The 22,832-nt window shown below is 36.6% G+C and overlaps 1 protein-coding gene across 4 annotated transcripts in view; it reads right to left on the minus strand.

Annotated features, from left to right (window-relative positions):
• The window catches only part of LOC109061207 (chemokine-like protein TAFA-1), a 171,478-nt gene that overhangs the window by 20,508 nt on the left and 128,138 nt on the right, over nt 1-22,832 (minus strand). For all 4 annotated transcript variants that reach the window (XR_006155913.1, XR_006155912.1, XR_006155914.1 and 1 more), the window contains exon 3: nt 9,985-10,125. Coding sequence is in view for 1 of the 4 variants with exons in the window: in XM_042734414.1 (XP_042590348.1) it covers nt 9,985-10,125 (141 nt within the window). In the remaining 3 variants the exon portion in view is untranslated. The remainder of the gene's footprint in view (nt 1-9,984; nt 10,126-22,832) is intronic.

A 22,832-nucleotide genomic window follows, 5' to 3' on the forward strand; every position in this document is an offset into this window, starting at 1 on the left:
TATAAAAAATGTATATACTTATATACTTACATTTTATATTTTACACAATACATTTATACAGTTTGTGAATATTAATAAAGCTTATTTAAAGATAACACATTCACATTTGCATTCATGTTACCGTTTACAAAAGTCTTGTGTATAAAGTACATTAATTAAATGTGCACATATTTTGAATTAATTTAAACACTTAAAATTATCATTTTTTATTTAATTTTTATTAGTTTTAATACTTTATTTTATTATTTTAAATTTAATTAATTTTAGTGTAAAATATACCCAACTGTAAAGTATTACACCCAAATAATAATGGCAATTACAGCACCTAAAAGAGTGTCATTTTGGCACACCCATTTAGCTTTGAATTTTATATGAAAACACCAGGGACTCCAGGATGGATTCAGCAGCACACCATGTTTTCTCAACGTCACTCAATCGATTACTTCCAGCGGAGATTAAGAGCGCTAAGCAATTACACTTTAAATTCTCATGCTTTTCTTGCAGGTGTTAATTCACAGCGCCGTGGTCCGGATCGATACATCAGTGCAGATAATGGCCAGCCCCCTCTGGCCCCGCCCCCTGCTGTCCTCAACGTCATCAAAGTGAAGAATGAACTCACTCTTTAAATCCACTTCAGCCACTCTTTTTTTCTCTGCCTGCCCAGAGAAATGGTCTGTTAATGACCTGATTGATTAAATAAGGCCTTTGCTGGGCTCTTAGTGAGGATAGAATGACTGTTTTCTTTTTTGAGTAGGTGCAGGTAACAGTCGCAATAAAGCCGGATAAGGTCAGAGGGCGAGCCGAACAGCTCTAATGAACTTGGGGTGTAATTAACGGGGAGCCCAGATCAGGTCTCCATCTGAGGGTCAGAGAAGGCCGACCTCGGAAGGGATGGAGTGCCATTAGTCGCCATTAGTCAGTGTTTTACACAGAGGAAGAAGTGTGGCTTGATTAGACATTCAAAGAGCAGCGTAAGGCCTCTCAATCATGACCCTGTCAAAGCTCTCCACTCTTAATGAATAGACCTCAGAGTTCTCAGCCTTTCTTCAAAGTGAGCTTCACTATACAGCGTGTGTGTGTGTGTGTGTGTTCTTCTTCACAGCTCTCAATAAATGTGCAAAACAATGCCTGATTGTATACAGGCTCAGAAGATTCTCAACACATGAATTAGACTTTTTTGATACTTGCTGGTAAACTACTCTGTGAATTTGTTTGTGCAGTTTTCTTTCCTGTATTTTTCTGCTTCATACTGGCATAGGAAGTGTGGACAGGCCAAATTGAAAGGCTCATCCCTCAATAGCCAGAAGGTTTTAATTACAACCATGATTTGTTAATTGCTAGTCAGCTGCAAGTGGTATTAGGCAAAGGACATTCTCATTTTATAGGGTCCAAAAAATCACATTGTGAGATACAAAGTCACAATTTTGTCTCAAATGAGGTTGCAGAGATTAAAAGATTAAGTAGTTTTGAGAAGTTGCAAGAGTAAAGAAGTTGCAATGGTAATAGTAATAGCCATTTAATAGCAAATATTAAATGGTTGCATTCATGAGAATATCTCAGTTTTGATATATAAAATGTTGATTCATAAAATCCCAGTTGTAATATTTAAAGTTGCTACTTTGAAATATAATGTCACAGCTCTGAAAAAAGGTTGCAATTAAATTGTAAAAAATTGCAATTGTGAGACATGAAGTCACTATAAGACAAAGCTGCAAGTGTTTTAGTCAAAACTGAGATAAAAATTAAACTGTGATATATAAAGTCACAATTGTGAGATATAAGTTCGCATTTGTGAGATATAAACTTGCAATTAAAAAAAAAAAATTTGAAATAGAGTAAAGTGGCAATTCTAGTTGCAAATTTGACAAATTCCCAAATGTAATATATAAAGTTGCAATTGTGAAATATAATATCACAATTAACGTCACAATTGTGAGAAAAAAAAATCACACCTGTGAGATACAGTTGCATTTATGAGAAATAAGATCAAATTCGTGAGATAAAAGCCTGCAGTTGTGAAGAAAAATTACAACTGTTTGATATACAGTACAGTTACAATTGTGATACATAAAGTGGCTATTGCAACTGCACAAGACCTATTTATCTGAGAGATAGAAACTCGCTTTTTGAAGAAGTTGTAGAAGGCTATAATGCCACAATTGTAATGTATTGTCACAGTTAAGAGGTTAAGAGGAATAAAGTCACAATTACATTAGTATCCTAGTATATATTTTACTCAGAGTCAGAAAAGTGTTTCTATTAGGGATAGACGAACACACACACACACACACACACACACAGAGAGAGAGAGAGAGAGAGAGAGAGAGAGAGAGAGAGAGAGAGAGAGAGAGAGAGAGAGAGAGAGAGAGAGAGAGAGAGAGAGATCTAGAAAGAGCAAGCAAGTGGAAAAATGAAAGGCTGTGTTTATTGGTGCAGATTTGCTCTAATCCTGACCCGTCCTCTCTGCGGGAACCTGACTCACAGGTAGAGCTGTTTCAGAGTTCTGCCCAGGTGCTCAGAGAACTGTGTGCTCATGGATTCTGACAGCTCCGTGCTTGCAGGGTGCCACTGATGTTCATTATTTCAGACTTCCATCGGACGCCTAGCAGTCACAATACTGCCTCTGCCTCAGATGAGCACTAAGCGCTGTGTTTAAACATCATTAAGATGAGAAGCGAATGACACCATAAATATGCAATTAATCTTCAGAACTAGGGCAAAGTTTAATTGCGATTAAACAAACAGACAGAATATGCAAATGTGGAAACATTATGAGAGTGGTTCTAATTATGAAGTTACACATAGTGGTAATTAAAAAGCTTGCATCCCGCAATGCCCTTGCTGGTTTTCATAGTGGCATACATCACTGCTTCTGATTGGGCTTGTGTATGAAGTCTTGCAATCTTATTGCACACGTCTGCAGGAGCATACATACATTATCTCATGCATAGTTTTTTTTCTTTTTCTTTTAGTGGGTGTTGATCAGCTATGTTTATGAAGTCATTTTGCTCACTTGAAGTGTATCTGGTTTGTGTGTGTTCCGCAGGGCTTCTATCAAATGCACCATGACAACCTGTCATGCTCTGCATTAACGGCCCCCAGCAAAACAGAAGGGCTCATTCTACATCAGTGATGGTTATGGAAAGGGTGTGTGTGTGTGTGTGTGAATGTCTGTACATAACAGAAACGAGGAAAGAGGACAGAAAACGGCTTGAAAAAAAAAGAACAAATGTAAAAGTGGAAACAGCAGTGGACTTTCAGACAATATTAGCATTAGCGAAAGATGAAACATTTCTGAGTGTAGTTTTTTTGTTGTGCTTATGACCCTGTAAAATTGGGTCTAAAGCTGGGTTATTTAATCCCTATGTGTATGAAAAGCCCCATATGTGTGTATGTGGTGAATAAACCCAGCATTTGACATGTTAAAAGGGATGTTCTTTACTAAGAGTCTTGTTGGGCCTGACATAACTGGGACGTATTCTCCTTGTCAAAGCTAATAATCAATTCCCATGCTGGGATAATCTGACAGCACACTCCCACTAACTGTGCCACTGTCTCTATGCACACAGCTACATATCTCCCAAAACAATCATTCTCCAATCTAACACAAAATTAGCTAATCTGTGCCTTCACCGCCTGTTCGAATTAAATATATTAAGCTCAGATATTATTAACAATTTCAGCACAGAGAACTCAATATTTTAGGTTTGTTTACCCTTCAGGTTGAAAAAGTTGGTAATTTTTTAATAAAAGAAGCATTGTTCCTGTGAGAATTTTGAACTAAGTGGATTTTCAATGCAATGTCCAAAAAACAAATCAAAAAAAGAGCTTTGATAATAAAGTTGCATTATAACACTGTGTAAATGATATGGAATTATTTTTCCCTTACTCTAAAGCTTGTATTAGCTAGACTAGTGCCCAAAAACATGGGCATGATTATGGTATCTGAGGTCTGATTTTATTTGTGATTTGACATACATGTAAACAGCACAAGTTCTGGTGAAATAAAAACTGTTTAACCATTCTAGAATGGTTTGCTAGTCTCCCACCCTAGACAAGCTTGTGTTTAGCCTGGGGAAAGAACCTTCTTAGGTCTGTTTAAGAAGTTTAAGTTACAGAGAGTTAATACAAAAGCAGCTCATGAAACAAAATTAGCACATTTTTGTCTCTCTTCATATGTTTTGATTGCTTAACCTTCAGGTGGAAAAAGGAGGTAATTTCCATATGTATATATAGTATATATATATAGTAGGAAGCTTCTCCCCATGAGAACTGCATTTCTGAACTGGTGCACTTCTAATAAAATAAAATTTAAAGATATTGCTTTATCAATTTTAAATTGGTTTGCTGGATTTAGATGGTGTTTAGCTTGTGGAAAGTGCCAAAGAGCCAACAGATCACTTAAGACCAGCTTTGGTTGGTTGAAGTTTTTCATTATTTAGTTACAGAAATTTAAGGGATGGTTCACCCAAAAATGTAAATCTGATGTTTATCTGCTTACCCCCAGGGTAATGCAGGTGACTTTGTTTTTTTCAGTAGAACGCAAATTATGATTTTTAGCTCCAACCGTTGCAGTCTCTCAGTCGTATAGTGCATGCTAAATGGTAACAAAATCTATGAGAGTAAAAAAAAAAAAATGCACAGACAAATCCAAATTAAACCATGTGGCTCATGACGATACATTGATGTGTAAAGACACAAAGCGATCGGTCTGTGCAAGAAACTGAACAGTATATAATTTTTTTTTACCTCTGATTCACGCAATGTCCGAACTGTTAGAACTCTTGTGAACCCGCTTCACAACAGCAAGTGCCTGAGGCATCTTCTTCTTCTTCTTGCATTATGGCAGATCACAGACTTATAAGTGCATTACCGCCACCTATCTCTCAAGTGGGCCATTGACACTCTATCTACAATCTCAAATAGGAGTGTCAATGGTCCACTTGAGAGATAGGTGGTAGGTAATGCATTCATAAGTCTGTTTTTTTACTCTCATAGATTTTGTTACCATTTGCCATGCATTATACGACTGAGAGACTGCAACGGCTGGAGCTAAAAATCATAATTTTTGTTCTGTTGAAGAAACAAAGTCACCTACATCCTGGATGCCCTGGGGGTAAGCAGATAAACATAAAATTTTCATTTTTGGGTGAACTATCTCTTTAACACACATATAATTAAATGGTAATTCGTGGCCTCCCTGCCTGTTTGAATTAGACATTTTTAAAAAGTTTTTCAGAACACAACTCCAACATCCAAACAAATGCTTATAAGCTTTTATAATACTGTAGAAAATAAGCCCAAAACACCTCCAAACCAGGAAACTCTACCAGGAAACAGAGCAGTTAAGTACAGCAAACCAAATTAGGATGTTTTAGGATTAAATAGCAAAAATTACCTCATGAAACAAAATTAGTTAATTTGCAGCTTCTCTGCCTGGTTGAATTAGATCTATTAAACATATTAAGTTTTTCGGCATAAAGAATTTAATATTTTTTTGTTTGTTTACCCTTCAGGTGATAAGAGAAGGAGAATGTGTGTTTTTGCTATTCCATTAATAACTCTGCCTAAACGACTTCTAAAAAGTCAGATGACAGGAGGGCGATGGCTCTCCAAATTTAGCCACTCTCTCTTTGGCACGTGTGAAGGATGTGAACCCCATGCACACTCGCTGACAGATTTTAGTAGGGCGACAAAAATTGTGTGAGTGTGTGTGTGTAATAGAGAGAAAGGTGGTGACAAACAGCGTGTGTGTTTTAAATGTGTGTGTGGGGTGTGACTACGTGCAGAAGCGCGCTTGTGTGTGACAGCAGCAGTGTTTGAGTCTGTCCCCGCAGGTCCTCCCTCAGGTCTCCGTCAGGCTCAGCCGACAAAGTCGTTACTCATAAAGACAGTATTATTATCAGGCAGAAGATGAGTGTATATCCAGGCCAGAGCACACATGAGGGAAGCGGGAACTTCCTCCACAACTGTATAACCACTCGATTGTCTTGATTTCATGGAGAAGAAACAGAACAAGGCTTCATTAATCAGCATATACGCTCACTCAGACACTCCTGCAGCTGTTTATGTGTATGACTCTGATGAATAATAATGTTGTGTTGGTTTACACAAAGACCAGGCGTGATACACAGGTTCATGTTCAGACAACATAATGCAAATGAGTTAAGCATCAATGTGGCATCAAACACTGGAAAACAAGCCTTGCATGTAACTTGGAAACAGCTCATTTCTGGAACACCTTTTTTGCTATTCCTTAATAGGTTCAAAATAAAATGAAAATTTAAGATTATTTTCTCTGCCAAAACTTTAATTTAAATCGAATATATTTCTGAAATAGCATAAAATTTCAGCAATAAGTAAAAATGAATAATTTGTCATGTCAAATGATAGAATTAAAAACATCATTGGAAAGTTTTAATATAATATAATTCACATAATGAGCGGTTGGTGATGTGTTAAAAATGAGATGCAGGTTCTCTTAAGATAATCATTGCATTGTCTTTTGTAAACTGTAAAAGAAAAGATGCATATGAATGAGCTACCCACTACATCTTGACTTGATAAACCAAACACGTAAACAACATGATCATTATGATACTAAAATTAACCATTACATTCCAAAGAAAGAAAGAAATTACAGTAATTTTTGCTCACAAGAAATAAGAAAAAATCATTTTCTGAAATGATAAAGCAACCTCTGAAGGGCACAGCCTTTTGAAATGAGACACAAAAAAGAGGCCTCCGTCTGAGTAGGTATATATATCCTACTGTATTTGATGAGGAAATTTGTGAATGTTTTTTATAGCATGCATCTGTGTAATATGAATGCAATCCAGTATCATGAAAAATCCTGTCCTCCCTCAAACCTGGTTCTCCATTAGGACATCACTGCCTTTTAATGAGTACTTTAAATGGGTTTGAATTTGAATAATGAATAATGGATATTTATGTTAACGTGTTATGATATATGTTGTTTGAACTGTTTTAATGACCATTAAAGACTGTTTTATGTTTTAGCATAACATACAGATACCCAATTAGCTTGTCAGCTTAGGTTATACACTACGCATTTGCACTTACCTTAATACCTAAATGTATTCACAACCAATTTAAATGTAATTAGAGTATGAAAGTGTTAAAGTAGAGATATTTAAATTTTTGAAACAATGTTCAATTTATTTTATAATGCACTATTTTAGTATAGTAAGCAATTATATACATATTTTAACCTAATGTCGTTTGTTTATCTCTTAGTTATTAAAGACATGATTTCCCATAATACATACATCATACACATACAATATGCCCCAAGTTGGCCCTGTCATGTGACCTACTGTACATTGCTTCACTGACTCTTAGGATTGTAAAGTGTACTTCAGAATCTCAGTGGAATCAGTAGCTCATTTGGGTACTTTTCGTCCACTGTTTCAAAAAATTAAACATAATATGTATTTCACATACTGCTTTTCACCTGCTATATAATATGAAGTACTCACATTTGGATGCAGTGCTTGACTGGTGTATTGTCCTGACCTATGAGCATTCTGTACCAAAGATACCATCATGATAACCATAGTCTAAAAGTCACCCTTAACATGTGGTAATCCAAATCCTACTCCTATCACACACACAAAGGACGCATATTTATAATGCGGTGACTCATATGTATGACCATATGTAGATGGCGACTACATCCAGATACTCAACCCCTCACACATCACTGACCAGTGGTCTGTCAACTCCGTTCTTTATCTCACCTGCCCACATAACAAGCTGTCTGGCTTGATCGATACACTAGCAGATGTGCTGGACCTGGCCCTCCCTGCAGGACACGCGCATGGAGGCATGAAGTGTTAATCTTTCTTTATGCTATTACACAGATCACATCAGTATGCTGCGAAGATACGCACGGCTCCAGCTCTAGTGCATCGTACCACCTAGAGTTTGGCATTCAGTACAATCTGTTGTGGAACAGGGCGGTGAAATCACCATATTGAAAGTATTCAAAAGACAAACGAGTGGAATCTGAAGCTTGAAAAAACTTCTGAGGAATGGAGAAAGAGATGTAGCTTAAAAATTGACCTTTCAAACACTTTTGTATTCTTTTGGAGGAAGGGAACTCAAGTGCAATACTAATTAGCTGTTGATATACACACAAAAGTGAGCCAAAAGTGTTGGAACACCCCCTTCTAATGAACAGGTTTGACTACTTTAGTAATTTCCATGAGTACAAATCTTAATGTTTAAACATATAGTGATATACAGTACTAGGGAATTGTGTACTTCTAATTTTATAGCAACAGCTTGGACAGGACCCTTTTTTATTCTAACATGACAATGCCTCTGTGTATAAGGCAAGGTTAAAAAAGAAATGAGTGATTCAGTCAGTGTGGAAGAACTTGACTGGTCTGCAGAAAGCCATGTCCTAATCCCAGTTGAACACCTCTGGTGTTAGGGGTGCTACCGATTACTATCGGCCGATAATTACTTTGGAATGTTTGATCACACTGATCAACGCGCCTACCGTCAGATGTTTGGCATGACATGCAGCGGCATCATCTCAAGCCACCTTTCCACTGCACACGACATTTTTACATGACAATTGCATTTCTCACATACATTTTAAGTAACAATGTTTTGGATTTGAAATCAAAATAATAAAAAAAAAATGTTGTGTTTGCAGTAAACTGCCACAGATCAGCTGCAGACAGTGCTGCTTCTGCACCGCTCACGTACCGCACATGGACTGCATACGCACTGCGAATGGAGTATGTGTGAAACTGGTGTAAAAGGTTGCCTTACATACACCTCATGGAATCAGGCTTGTGCTGTGTGTAAGCTATTGTGCAACAATTGCATGATCGTCAAAACAAAAATGTAGTGCATGATCAAACATTTAGGTGACATAAATATATATTTTTGAAAAATGTCTAAAAAAAAGCTCCCCTCCACCCTTCAAATAAAAAAAAAAACCCTCTCACAAGAGTCACATTAAAGAGGAATTAATTTATGTCCTAAATAAATGTCTAAAAATCTTGATTGGATCATCACTATAAATAATTCTACATGATAAAAAGAAGGCTTTAAAAAGATCGGTATCGGTGATCGTATCAGCAGATACTGCTTTCTGTGATCGGCCTCAAAAAACCTGATCGGAGCACCCCTATCTGGTGTGATTTTAAATGCAGACCTTGAGCTCATCATATATATATATATATATATATATATATATAGTGGGGTAAGTGAGACATATAAATACAACATACAATTGTACATACATTCATATGTGTGTTACATCTTGAGCCTCAGACTTAAAAGATTAGGTTGAGCTCTAATCGTGACACACGAAGAAAAGTATATGTACATATATTTCTTCTAAATATTTGTTTATTTATGTGTTAGCACAGGGTTATCTTGATTTAGTGGAGAGGTCATGTGGGCCCCCTGGCATTTGCATCAAATTTGAATAAATCCTCTAAAATCCCATCAAGGTGACAGCTGAAGCGAAATGTCATCTGAAGAAAGCTTTGAAAGTCTGTTATTCCAAATTATGCTTGTCTAAACTTATAATGGGCATTCGTTTTTGCATATTCGAATGCTCACACAGGAACTGTCAAAGCACTTTTCACACCTGCTGCAGCTTTAAAAAGAAAAAGGAACAACAATAAGGTTGTGATTTATGCATTTTGCATCAGTGCTCATTTTTTTGTGTCATAGTTTTTGTCTTTTTTAGCCTGTTTTGAGATGCCATTCATTTCAGTTCTTTTTACTCAGACCTAAATGTCAGATAATTTGAGATATTATCAGATATTTTCATTGGAGAAAGCTTTTTATTTTTTCACAACATTTCCCTAAAAATGTCTTGCATCTGAGCATGAAAAAGGCATCCAAACCTGATTTTGCACTTAAATAGTGCTACATTTTGGGTAAGGTGATATGTTTGACCGTGATGATGCTGTGAAGTCAGATCTGGATTCCTACCGTCTACACAGGAGGGTTTGTTCCGTGTTGTTCCGGCCACTTTTCCCGGTAAACACGAGCACTTGACAGTCTGGGAACGCTCCTCAATGCGGTTCTTGTTGCAACATCGGTGTGCTGCAATGACCTCACATGTTCCTCCCTCTGTGGATGCAGAAACACACGTACATCAGTGTCACATATGAGATACTTTCCCTTTGACAAACAGTAAAGATGCACGTATTTGATGAAATACCCATTTCAGCAATGCACACCTGAGTTACAAGCACATCAGTGACAAATGAGGTCAACTCTGGAAGACATGAAACATGAATGCAGTCAGTAAGGAAGGTTTGATTTGAACCATCAACCTCACCCAAAATCTGACTCCCCCAAATTTTGAGCAACAAATACTCAAATTAAAGTCATACTTGTTTGAGAATCCTAGTCATTTATATTTTCATGCAAATGGTGTACAAGTAAAAAAGGGATTCAGCTTGTTTTACTGCTTTAGGGATTAATTACGATTTGCAGAGATTAATTAATATTAATTATTATTTGATCTTGCACTAACCACTTTCTAACTTTTGTGCAAAAATGAAAATATAAACAAATACAATATAACAGACTTCGAAGACAACTTTGGGCTTGCGGCAACCACATGTGACGACCCCGGGCTGGACTCCGCTTCGTCCACGGAGAAAGCCGATCCGACGAGCCACAGTGCAAAGTTGCTATATTTCCTCAGCGACCAGCACGGATCACCTACAGTCCTGACGAAGCAGATATCGTCCTCGTTTGGAAGGCCAAATAAAGTGGTTTCGCTTTCACGGCGAAACACACAGTGTCTATACGAAATGGCGGCAGCAACAACAACAATACTACAACGAGAATAAAAGGTACACCACATACTGATGTAGAGATGTGGGGGCGTGTTAGAACGAGCCGTTTTAGGGTGTGTGGATGAGTCTTAACTTTGATAAAGTATATCTCTTTGGATTTGAGACTTTAGTCTTTGCAACTTTACAGATCTTCTTTATGCACCAAGAGCTTGTAACACTCCAAAGAGAAAGGAAAAATTGAAATTGCATCATATGACCCCTTTAATAAGATTCAGCTTCTTTTCAACAATCACATAAAAAAACAGACACATGAGGGGGGAATTTAAAAAAATTAGATGGGAACACAGAACATATTTTCCACAAATATTAAGATAATTTTATGCACACAGAAAAGGTATTTCAGAGAGTTTTTTTGGTGTGTGTGTGTTTTAGACATATTTACTTAAATCCATGAGGGTAAAAAGGCAATCAAATAAAAAAATAATACAAAATTGGAAGCCTCAGCTCCTTAATTAGATTAACTTCCAAAGTCATCAGTTAAATAAGCATTAGAGCAAATGGCCCTTGTAAAAAGCCTCTAAAGAGAAAATTATAGGCTCTTCTACAGACTCTTACTGCTAGGCTTTCTGTGTAATTACCATGTATTCTTTCTTTTCTCTGCACTGCAAATCGCCCTTGAAGAATGTTGATTATCTTATCTAAATGACAAGCCTTTTTATCCTCGTGTGATGTAAGCAAGGGCTTTTATATGGAGTGCAGGATGGCGAGGGTGCAGTCGTGGTTTAGACAAAGTGGAGACATATAGCACGGTATGACATTGATGTGACTAAATAGGCAAGACTCATTCTTGATAAAAGACCTTGAGACAGTGCAATTATGAAGTCCTCACAGTCATTATCATGCTCCCTGCCCTTTAACACACACACTTTACAGGATATCTGGAGCTACATGATATGCACTGCAGCAAAGTGGACCCCATTGTGACAAAAAGAGGGGAAAAAAGAAAGGGAAAAGACCAGAATGCGCAAAAAGCTACTAGTGGGTCACCATAACAATAGACAGCACCCTGAGGAGAGCTGGGGGATTGATGAGAGGTAATGGTTTCCCCCTTAAACAGTGGGCTCACAGCTCTGCACCAACCCCAAGACAGGAAAGAACAAGGGAACAGAGGAGGACACGAGTGCAGGACGGGAAAAGAGCAAGAGGGAGGGAAGGAGGCAGGCAGCTCCCTCGCTGGGCTGGGCCGGGCCCGTTCGGTTGAGTAATGACAGAGTTGTTGGAAGTGCCTCTCTCACACAATTATAAAGCGGCTAGGTAATTCAGCCAGTAGGGTCGCTGCAGCGAGGCCCTCCATCAGATGCTCCCCTTTCCCCAACACCCATGGAAACCCTCTTTATCTTCCTCTGACAGCTGTCCACCAGTCCGCTCCCACATCCCTCAATTACACCAGAGCTCACGTGAGGACATACGAGAGAAATTGCGCCATACTGACTGCTGTGAGAGCATCGAAGAAGAAGAATCAGGAGGAGGTGGCCCATTTCCCACCGTTTTGACAGTCAGCATTGCTTACTGGCTGATAGATTCTTTTTTTTTTTTTGTCAGTATTGTTGGAAACATTTTAGATATACATGGGATATACATCCACCAATGTTGACTAAATGTAATCTGTATTGGTCAATACAGATTTGAGACAATTTTAAATCAATACTAGAGAAACATAAGAGAGGAAATTACAGTGTCCTCAAGCTTGATCTCTCTTTTTTCAAGCCCCTGCTTCAGGGTTTGAGTGAGCAATGGAAAACGAACAGTGCTGGGCCTGATGGCCATTGCTACGCTGTTATCAGTCCTCACGTTTGAGCTGGAGGCATCCATTTGTCCGAGCGTGTTTGGCAACACACGTCTAGTTTTGACCTCACATTAAAACATCAACCCCAACACACTGACAGGATTACGATCAAAACACTTGCTGCCATTCATGACAGCTCACTCTGGACCTATTACTGCTGTGCTCTTCATAAGCTCGATAATATCCCAGCATTTACAGGAGAACCTGAAACCACAAAACGCCTTCACAAATCCCTCTGGATTCTATTTAACCCCTGTTAACTGCATGGAATGTCTTATGGACTACTTTACTATTTCAGAATTTCTCCTTTTTAAGGCCGTTTTCTGGATAAGATTCCCATACTCGTTCAGTCATAGTGAATCATAGCTCCCCGTGGTGTTTTTTTAGGAGGTGGATGTCTTATACAGCAGCAATTCGATCCTAGTCATTATTGTGGAATGTGGATTTCCATGAAGATGGGAATGGCTTGTCCATTCTTTATGGCTCTGTCCTATACGGAAAGCTTTAAAATCCATGCTGTAGTTCACTGATCCATAATGGCCCAGCAAATGTTGAGATTATTGTTTTCATCTTGGATTTTGAGTGTTCAGAAGACGAGTTGACACACAAAATGAAAAATTGTGGACCACTTTAACATTCACAAACAAATGGCATTAATATCTGCAGTGATATTCCGAAAAAGCATTCACCTGCTGGAGGTAATTTAAAGTTTTAGCTTCTTCTCAGCCGTAAGTATTTGCGAGCAGAGGGAGACAGTTTAAAGAGCATAACAAGCCTTAAACACAACAAACTGCTTAAACTGTAGAGCTATTCGCTACTGCAACTCAACCCAGAATCAGCATAAACACCACACCTCAAAGCACTTAAAGTAGGATGTGTTCCTGAATCGAAATTCTTCTGAACCAACGAGTGTGTTCTATAATTTTAGCGATAGAATAGAGCAGGAACAGCGAAAATACATTCAGAACCCAAGCACAGAACAAGCCCTTTTTCTACATGACCTGACCTAAAAAGCTCTTCTTTAACCTATAATAGAAGTTAGGCCATGACACTGACATATGTTGCACTACTGTATATAAAACACAAAATATGAGTAAAAAGATAACATAAAATTTTTTATTTCAGTGGATTACAGAAAAATAATGTAATAGAGGTTACAACACAAATATAAATACAAATATATAAATTAGACAAAATTAGAAAAACAGTAGCTTAAAGAAAAGGCATAACGTCACTTTCTAAATGAAAAAATCAAAATCAAAACATAAAACAGGAATATGAAATAGAAAAAAATTAACAAAAAATGTTTCAGTGGATTACAGAAGAAGCACAGTGACGCAAAATAACAAAAATCTAATACAAAAGTAACAAAAAGGGGTTATGCAACAGAAAAATGAACTAAATACTTCAGGGATTTACAGAAAAGGTATAAGCTTTCTAAATGATAGGAAAATTAAAAAAAAACATTTAGGTGGCTTGCAGACAAGGCATAATGACATTTTCAAAAAATGTAATTTAAAGAATTAAGCATAAAACAAAATAGAAAAAAAAATATATACATTTCAGTGGCTTACAGAAAAGGCACAATCTCTAAATGAAAGGAAATAAAAGTATGTTCTATAAATAGAATTTAAAATATAACAGAATAAAATATAAAAATAAAATATACAGCATAAAATAGGAATATAAAATAGGAAAAAACAGAGAATGGATAATGACATTCAAAAGGCAAATAAAACATTCTTGCTTGTGTTATTGCAAAATTTATATAAAAAGTATTATATAAATGTATATAAAGAATTAGAATAACACAAAATAAGAATATAAAATATAGATGAAACATTTAATTGATTTGTGCTACTAGGATTGATTGTCCCAATGTTTACAGAAGCGTTTGGCATATGTTTAACCTGTTACCACATTTCAGCATCTTGATCTAAACAACCTGGCCCTTAAATCTCTCCTTGTCCAAAATTGCTTCTGTTATTAATCTTGCACTTGCCCAGAGATAAATCAGACTGCAAAGAACATTTACAGAGCACATTTATCCAGTGACAATAAAAAGCCTTTCAGTATATCTGTTTTATGTGCATGTCGCTGGCTGAAATCACAATTGATGTGACACAGAAAGGCCTATTTTCTCACAAGGCGTCTCACTGAGTCTGACTGTAATGATTTGAGGTGAGTCTAATGGAAGCTAATAATAGGTTTAGCAGTCTTTCATCGGGATTTAATGCTTTTTACATCTTGTGGCAGGAGAAGTGTGTTTATGCGGTTGTGTTTGCTGGTTTAATCTGTATGAGTGTGATGGTGAAAGATCAAGAGTGAGGCCAGAGAGGCAGCTTTTTGCACAGCCGTCAGACAGGTGGACATTAAACCGTCCTGCACTGGCAGTGGCACCATCTGTGCTCAGAGTGAGTGCGGGGTAATGATACCTCCGGACTGTGAGCTACCGTAATGCTGACTTTCTTAGAGGACAAATGGCCATTCCAGCCCTGCTGCTGAGGCTAAACTCATTCACACCATGTTTCTGTTAGCTACAGGTAATCACTACTCCATTACCTGTTTGCGTGAAGTAGCTGCTTGGCAGCTTCATGACAGAGTTTTTGAGGGATAGTTTACCCCAAAAAAGAACATATTTGAAGAATTAATTTTGGACACAGTGGACCCCATTGACCTTCACTGCATGAACAAAAAGTATAAATAAATAGGTAAAATAACATATATAATATATACAAATAATATATATAATATATATATATATATATATATATATATATATATATATATATATATATATATTATATATATATATAATATATATATATATATATATATATATATATATATACACAACATAAATTGTTGTTTCTGGCCAAAATAATGGCTATAATCCATAATTACGCTTCCTCCAACAAGTTCATCCCTTGTTGTCCTTTCCCATCAAAATCTACTGATATATTTGTTTAGAATTGTTTATTTTCACTTGTGCTTGATTTGTGCATATTTCTCTCCTGAATCAGACGAGATGACTTTTTCACTGGAGAAAGCAATATTATGGATAGAGGACTTTTATTTTAGCTGGAAGCAATGTTTTGAAGTTAAAATTCTGAATTTGATTGTAACAGACAAAACTTTTCACTTCACAAGACTTTAATTGATGGACTGGAGTCATGTGGATCACTTGTGGATTATTGTGTTGTTTTTATCAGCTGTTTGCCCTCTTATTCCGACGGCACCCATTCACTGCAGAGGATCTATGGGTGTCCAAGTGATGTAATGCTACATTTATGAACCGATAAACAAACAAACTCATCTACATTTTGGATGGTCTAGGTGTGAGTACATTTTCAGCAAATTAAAATTTAAGGTAAGTTAAAAAAGCGTGTTACTAGTAAAATTAACTTGCTTCTTGTTTCTCTTTAGCTTTCTCCCTCTCTTTCTCCCCCGAGGTTATGTTAGAGGTGAGTCACATCAATCAGAGCAACTCTGGCCATTCTCCCATCAGGCCTTTCTAGACCTGAGGTCATTACAGTAGTGCACATAGAGATTACCTTTAAGAGAATCAATGCTTTAATGTTTTTGGTGAGTCAAAGGCTAATTAAAAGTACGGTAACGAAGGAGTATGGAATGGAGCAGTGGAGCAAAGGGTTCAGAGTAAAACAGCTCTGACACACTTTACTCCAAGCAACTTTGTTCCTCTTGCTGCCCACATGACATTTATTTCTGTATGTGGATATAGATAGTAACAAATAAACACACCATTATTATTAATAGCCAGCCTCAAAAGTAAGACTGGGGCTAGTTGTCATTTTTTATTCCAGTTTATAATAATGGTCTATTTTTAAAATCAATTTCTATAAAGAGGCACAAAAAATAATGCATCAAGTAAATGCAGCCTGGGTGAGACTTCTTTTAAAAACATTGAAAAATATTACAGACCTCCTGGTCTCTACTAGAAACACATTATACAAATATGTACATTAAATCCAAGTTATTAGTATGTGACATTCTCCTGTAATAATACAATCCTTACACTTATTAAAATCATTGCTCATTTGTAAGCTGGTGTGGTTCAGTGATAAGAAATACATGACAAGCTCGATAACAGGAAGAGACTTGTGAATGTTCTTTTGACTCGTTTTTACCTTGTGGTGACGGGGATACAGAGTGTCATACAGTGCCTGACAATCTGATGCATGTGCACTTGTGATTTTTATCCATCATATCCATCACAGGATTAACACCGGTCATGATAGGGCTTTTAATGTATAGAGTGCAAGAGGGAGTGGGGTGGGGGGGTAGTTAGAGGAGTGGTTCGACAGAGAGCTGGAGAGAAAATACTCTGATTGGAAATTACTCTAGTGTGGAGAGATACTCATTCTCAAATGGCACCCATTAAACTGTAATGTATTGCACAGGCAAAGCACACAACAGTGCAGCTAACCCAGACTAATTCACAGTTTCCATCAAACATGGCTTAATTACAGCGCAGCCTAGAGGAAAGTGATGCTATAAATGCTCATATTTTCTGAAGTTTTCAAACTCTTTAATCTTCAGCAAATTCTTTCTCTCTTCTTCTTTCTCTCTTGCCAGTCAGAACCCAGAAGGGACCTATGTTCAAACTAAACAAACAAATCAACAAGAACAAGACAAATGGAAGTATTTCATCGGTCTGAATCCAAGAATGAAAAGTAATTATCAAATCTTATAATTTTTTTTTTTGTGAATCATCAAAAAGGTTGATAGTGAAACTAAAAATACATAAAAAAGCTTATCAATCCTGAAAGGTGTTAGACACATATTACAGTAAATATATTATAATTAATGTGTGTATGTGTATATCATTTAGCATCACTTTCCACTCTCTCTCTCTATATATTTATTTGAAAAAATAATACATTTTATGTAAATATATAGATATTAAATATATACTGCATAAACGCATAAATACTGTATATAAATATATACTGTGTATCCGCACACAAATAAATTATTCAAATCTATTTTTTCAGCATCACATTTCTTGCTATATTTATTTTTTTAAAAATATCAATATAAATATATTGATACATATAATAAAATTCCATATAATATAAATGCAGATTAAGCAGATATATGTCAAACAATGACAGGATATAATTGTGGCTGAGATGATCTGTTCTAGGGTCAGATATTTCTAGGTCAGAAGTACCCATTTCATATCAACCAACATAAATCATACATAAGAAATGTTGTTTTTTTCCCTTCCTTTCAGTAAAACCAGCTCAGTCTGTTTCAATAATGCATTCAGAGGCTTCTCTTATTGATTAGCATCAGAAATTAAAATCAGCAACACATCTCCCTACAACATGCTTCATCAAAGGGAATATGAACCAGCTGTTATCATGCATTTATGTTTAATAGCTCCAGCTTTCAGGGCTGGCAGTTGAAATGTAACTTCTCATCTTTAAAACACCGATTTGAATTCCAACTCCGCATTTTAAAAAAAGTATGCATGCACTTCTCACAGCTTAAAACGCAGCCAAAAGCCTTTTTTTGAGCTCAGTGGAATCATAAGATAACTCTCGACATGTTACTCCCTCTGGGCTGACATTAATTTTGCTCACATGACATATTTTTTTTAAAAATGTGCTGGGAAATGAAGCGTGAATGGTACAAAGACCGAATGCGGAGTTGTCTGGAGCAATCTTATAACTCACATTGGCCGGGAAGATTATGTGTAAACACAAATCATTCAATCTGAGAGCTCTTGGAGGGATTTTTTTCGACACAGAACAATATGACGGCGTCTGCATATTATGAGCCTAACATTTATTATTGCACTGCAAGTTAAAGTGTTACAAATTTATCACTGCATGTTGCAGATAAATGCTTGTTGTTGTGTCATCCTGTGCACAATAGCAAACAAAAATGCGCACACTCACTTGTCACAAGCAGTCAAGCTCAGACAAAACTGCACTGTAAATAAAACAGTTTATGGGACGTTTTAGTCACAATTTCACAAATACTAAAACAATTATGAATCATTCGAAACCTGACAATCAGAATTCCCTAAAATGTTGTCCTAATTAGTCAAACAGAGCTATCTGAATAAATAATTTTAAATGGAACAATATTGCTAAAATATTAAGGGTTTCTGGGTTCCCAGCATGCATTGCAGCATGAATAAATTATGCAGGATTAGTTTTGTTGTTGAACTTTTGTTGTTGTTTTGCCATTATTGTTGTTATGATGTTAAGAGCTTATTCTTTACATATCTAAGTACAATACAACCTTTTATATCTTAAATAATAACAACAACAACAGTAATTATAATAATAATAATAATCAAAGTTGTACATTGTAAACCAAGATTATTGGATTATGGTTTTACGAGAATTTTACTATACTATTACTCTCTACTTCAAAATTGATTTGAATGTTATCTTTTGTTTCTTTGTAATTTATTTGTAAAATTGACAGTTTTTGTGTGAAAATAATTTATACATAATTTTTTTGTTTTATTATTTTTTTTTACATTGTAGATTGGTTTGTGTGTTTCAAATTGAAAATCTGTGGTACTTCAATGAATTTATTGTCTGGATTATATATTTTGCATTTAGTGAAGTAACCAATTCACATCGGCAGAAACAAAACAGTGTTACTTAAAGGCTTTTAAAGCCAATACTTAAGAGAACCTATATAGTTGAAGATAACAGTTGAAAGAACAAAAAAATCTGAATGTATGAAGTTGAATTTAAGTTTTCTCAAAATTACGGTGCCCAGGTCATATGCCAAAGAAGTCTGACACCACACCTGTCTGTTTCTTACAAAGCCGCAAAAATACATTTCCTGTCTGTAATATAATGTGGCACACTGTCCACATTCACATGCCAGTATTTCTCAAGTAGCTCCTCAGAACCCTGGGCCACAGGAGTGACTCAGCATAGACTCTGAGTCAACATCAACATGCATGAATAGCCGAAGGACCCATTGGTAAATGTGTTAGAAAAGGCAGTTTGAAGCTAAACACGGTTCATGGTCCTGCTGCAAATTTATCGCCTGTCTCAGAGCATTTCCACAATGTCAGGATAGCTTGAAGCAACAAATGGTTCATGCAAACGAACATGACATGCAGCCGTTTCCCTGAATTTTCCAACAGCTGTAGAATATCTGAGTTTTTGTTTTTTGTACTATATAACATATTAATTTGTAATTTGTGTGTCTTTGCTTTTAGTATACATACCCAGAATCCCCTGCAGCTGAGGTATGCCTCCCTTGAGAGGTAAAACAAGCAAACACATACAAGTAAATACACACCAGCCAGTGGACACATGCGCCAGTGGGTGCTCGGATCAGACAAATGCACACACACATTCAAACATAGCCCGAAGCAAACAGAATAAGAGCGCTGAGAGTCAATAGAGTGTTGGGAGCTTGGGTATATTTGTGTGGCCTGTTTATTTATGTGTACACGCACTGCTTTATCTCTCACTTTCCCTACTTGTTGTGCCGACAGCATGTTCTGGAGCTTTACCAACCCGATTTCACAGCAATTCATACTGTACTTATTTTTGAGGTGGGTAATGTGTCAAAATTCGTACGACATATGATTTTTGGCTAAATCGTATGTATTTCTCAAGTTTGTATGAATTTGTACAAATGACCTACCCCTAACCACCCTCCCTCCATCCCACCCCCCCAAACTGGGGTCTAGACAAATCATACAAAATCATACAAGTGAGGTCGTACAAATTTGTACGAATTCGCTACCTCGTAAAAAACATACAAATTGGTCACGAAATAGCATTGGGTTTACATATCATACCATACAAAACAAATAACACATTAACGCAGCTTTTCTGCATTATCTTTTCCTACCACTTTTTATCTTGTCTTTCCATAAATACCACTTCCTTGTATTGTTTCAACCAATAGCCTGGTTGTACCAGCTCATTGAGCTCTCAAAAAATGCCTTGTGTGCACACACAGTCCCTGCTGCACCCAGACTAGTCGTAAAAAGTAATGGAACTGGTAATTACACCAAAATAAATGGGCTCTATCAATCCTTAATGAGTGTCACAAAATAGCTGTCTTACGGAGCCCCCAGCACCAGAAGTTACTATCAATACTAACACTAGCATGAAATAACCACAGCCTGCTGGGACTTCTGCAACAGGCCTTATTAAGAAAACTGCAGAAAGAGAGAAAAAAATGATGCCTCGCACATCTAAAGACAGAGGTGTGCACCAAACCTCATATTTACATTGGCGAGGTTACACTGAGGTCAAGAGCTGATGTGGCATTATGGGATGCCTGTTACTCTAAATGGGACTGCAACATTCACAGATCTTTTTTAGACATTTAGGAAATTGAATTTGGGCTTGGACACTGCTGTAAAGAACTGCCGAGAATTTAAAACTGACCCACAAGATGAGGAATGGCGCCGTGCAAATGGTATTCAGCACTAAACAAACAGCATGCTCATAATGCCAATACATATTTTACATATTTTCTTCAGTGAATCAGGTGCTAAAAGAATGCAGACCTTGCTGACAAATAAACAACGTTATCAATAATTGTGACCAGTTTGACCACACATAATGAGAATAACTGCTCAATGTAAAAACAAAAACAACTACGGCAGAATTAATACATTTTAAATATGCATGTCAAAATTTGCAAAAAATATGTCCTACATCTACTCTCATTTCAGATATAGGTAACACTTTAGCATAGGAAACAATTCTCACTATTAACTAGTTGCTTATCAGGTGCATTAAAAGTGAATAAATCTTTGATTAATATGAATATTTTCATTAAAAACGTGTCTCCATCTATTAAATAACGGCATAGTGAGTGAGTTTTTGCATAGGGTAAGATTAAACTTATTTTAGTGAATAAAGTACCAAATTTCAGCTATTGTTTTGTTAGGATTGGTACACAAAATGTTATTTTTATCCTTGCTGATGAAACTGACAGTGCTAAAAAAAATGGGAAAATCAGAAAAGTGGTGCAAACAACTCCCTGCACTCAATTTACAAAAACAACTTGCAACTGAGTTATACATGCGTGCCTTGAATGCGCAGAAGCATGAAGTTATTAAATAAGTCATATCAGACATGCATTTGTGCTTGTGAATTGAGCGCAAATTACTGAAGACAGCCAATCAATGTGCTATAAATCTTAATTATTTGAATAATATTATACACATTATTTCGAATCCTATCATGGTGTGAAATTGTTGACATTTGAGTTTTGACATTCACTGCAAACTTAATATCCAGATCAATTTATGGTTTACTCATAGTTGTCTCTCTACATTAAGTTGGGATATGAGAAGTAATGTAACATCGAATAAAATTACAGCAACACATTAACTTTAAATGTCAAACAAAAAGAGTTCAAACTTACAAAGAAAACCAGTGAATAATGGAACAACACTCACTCGCATTTATGATTTCATAAGAACCTTTAACATTCATAGAGCCTTTCAATTCCACAAAAGATTCTTTATAGTGGAAAAAGGTACTTTGGAATTTTAAAATGTTCTTCATACTAAGCAAAAAATGATTCTTTTAAGGAATGATTATTAATAGGTTTATTGGTGGAAAACAAAATGGTTCTTTTACACTGTTGTTGCAAACCCCTCCTTTGGAAGCTTTATTTTTAAGAGTGAAGGCCTAAACGTCTGCCTAACACTTTCTAATAGCAGTTTCTATCTGCTATGCAGTTTTTCACGGTCTTCTACTGCTTTAGCCTTGTGCTGTTCATGTTCCCGTCACTGAGCTTCTGGCATCTCACACGCTGTTCATTTATTAATAGGCATAATGCTTCAGTTGCCACTTATCTGCTCCGAATTATGCATGCATGCTAAAATCATTGTATGTGTCTAGAGAGAGAAATAGATAGACAGATACAGACAGCGAGAAAGAGAGAGAGACGCAGTGCTGTGTAAAAAATCCTTTTCTCCATTACAATGGCACATTGGGGTCATGCATGAGTTTGCATAACAGGCCTCCATTTTCCAGCGAAGTCCGTAAGCTCCAATTTATTCTGCCAGTTGATTTGCATGTTGCTTGTTTTTGAAGCCTTTTCGGAGCATTTTTAACAGGACTGGCTTCACTCATGCTGTTGAGTCTCTCCAGTCGTCTTCAGAGCGCCCGCCAGGCATCAATGCTAGTGTCATTACGCAGCTATAC

The sequence above is a fragment of the Cyprinus carpio genome, chromosome B11, assembly GCF_018340385.1.
Source record: "Cyprinus carpio isolate SPL01 chromosome B11, ASM1834038v1, whole genome shotgun sequence".
Taxonomy (NCBI): Eukaryota; Metazoa; Chordata; class Actinopteri; order Cypriniformes; family Cyprinidae; genus Cyprinus; species Cyprinus carpio.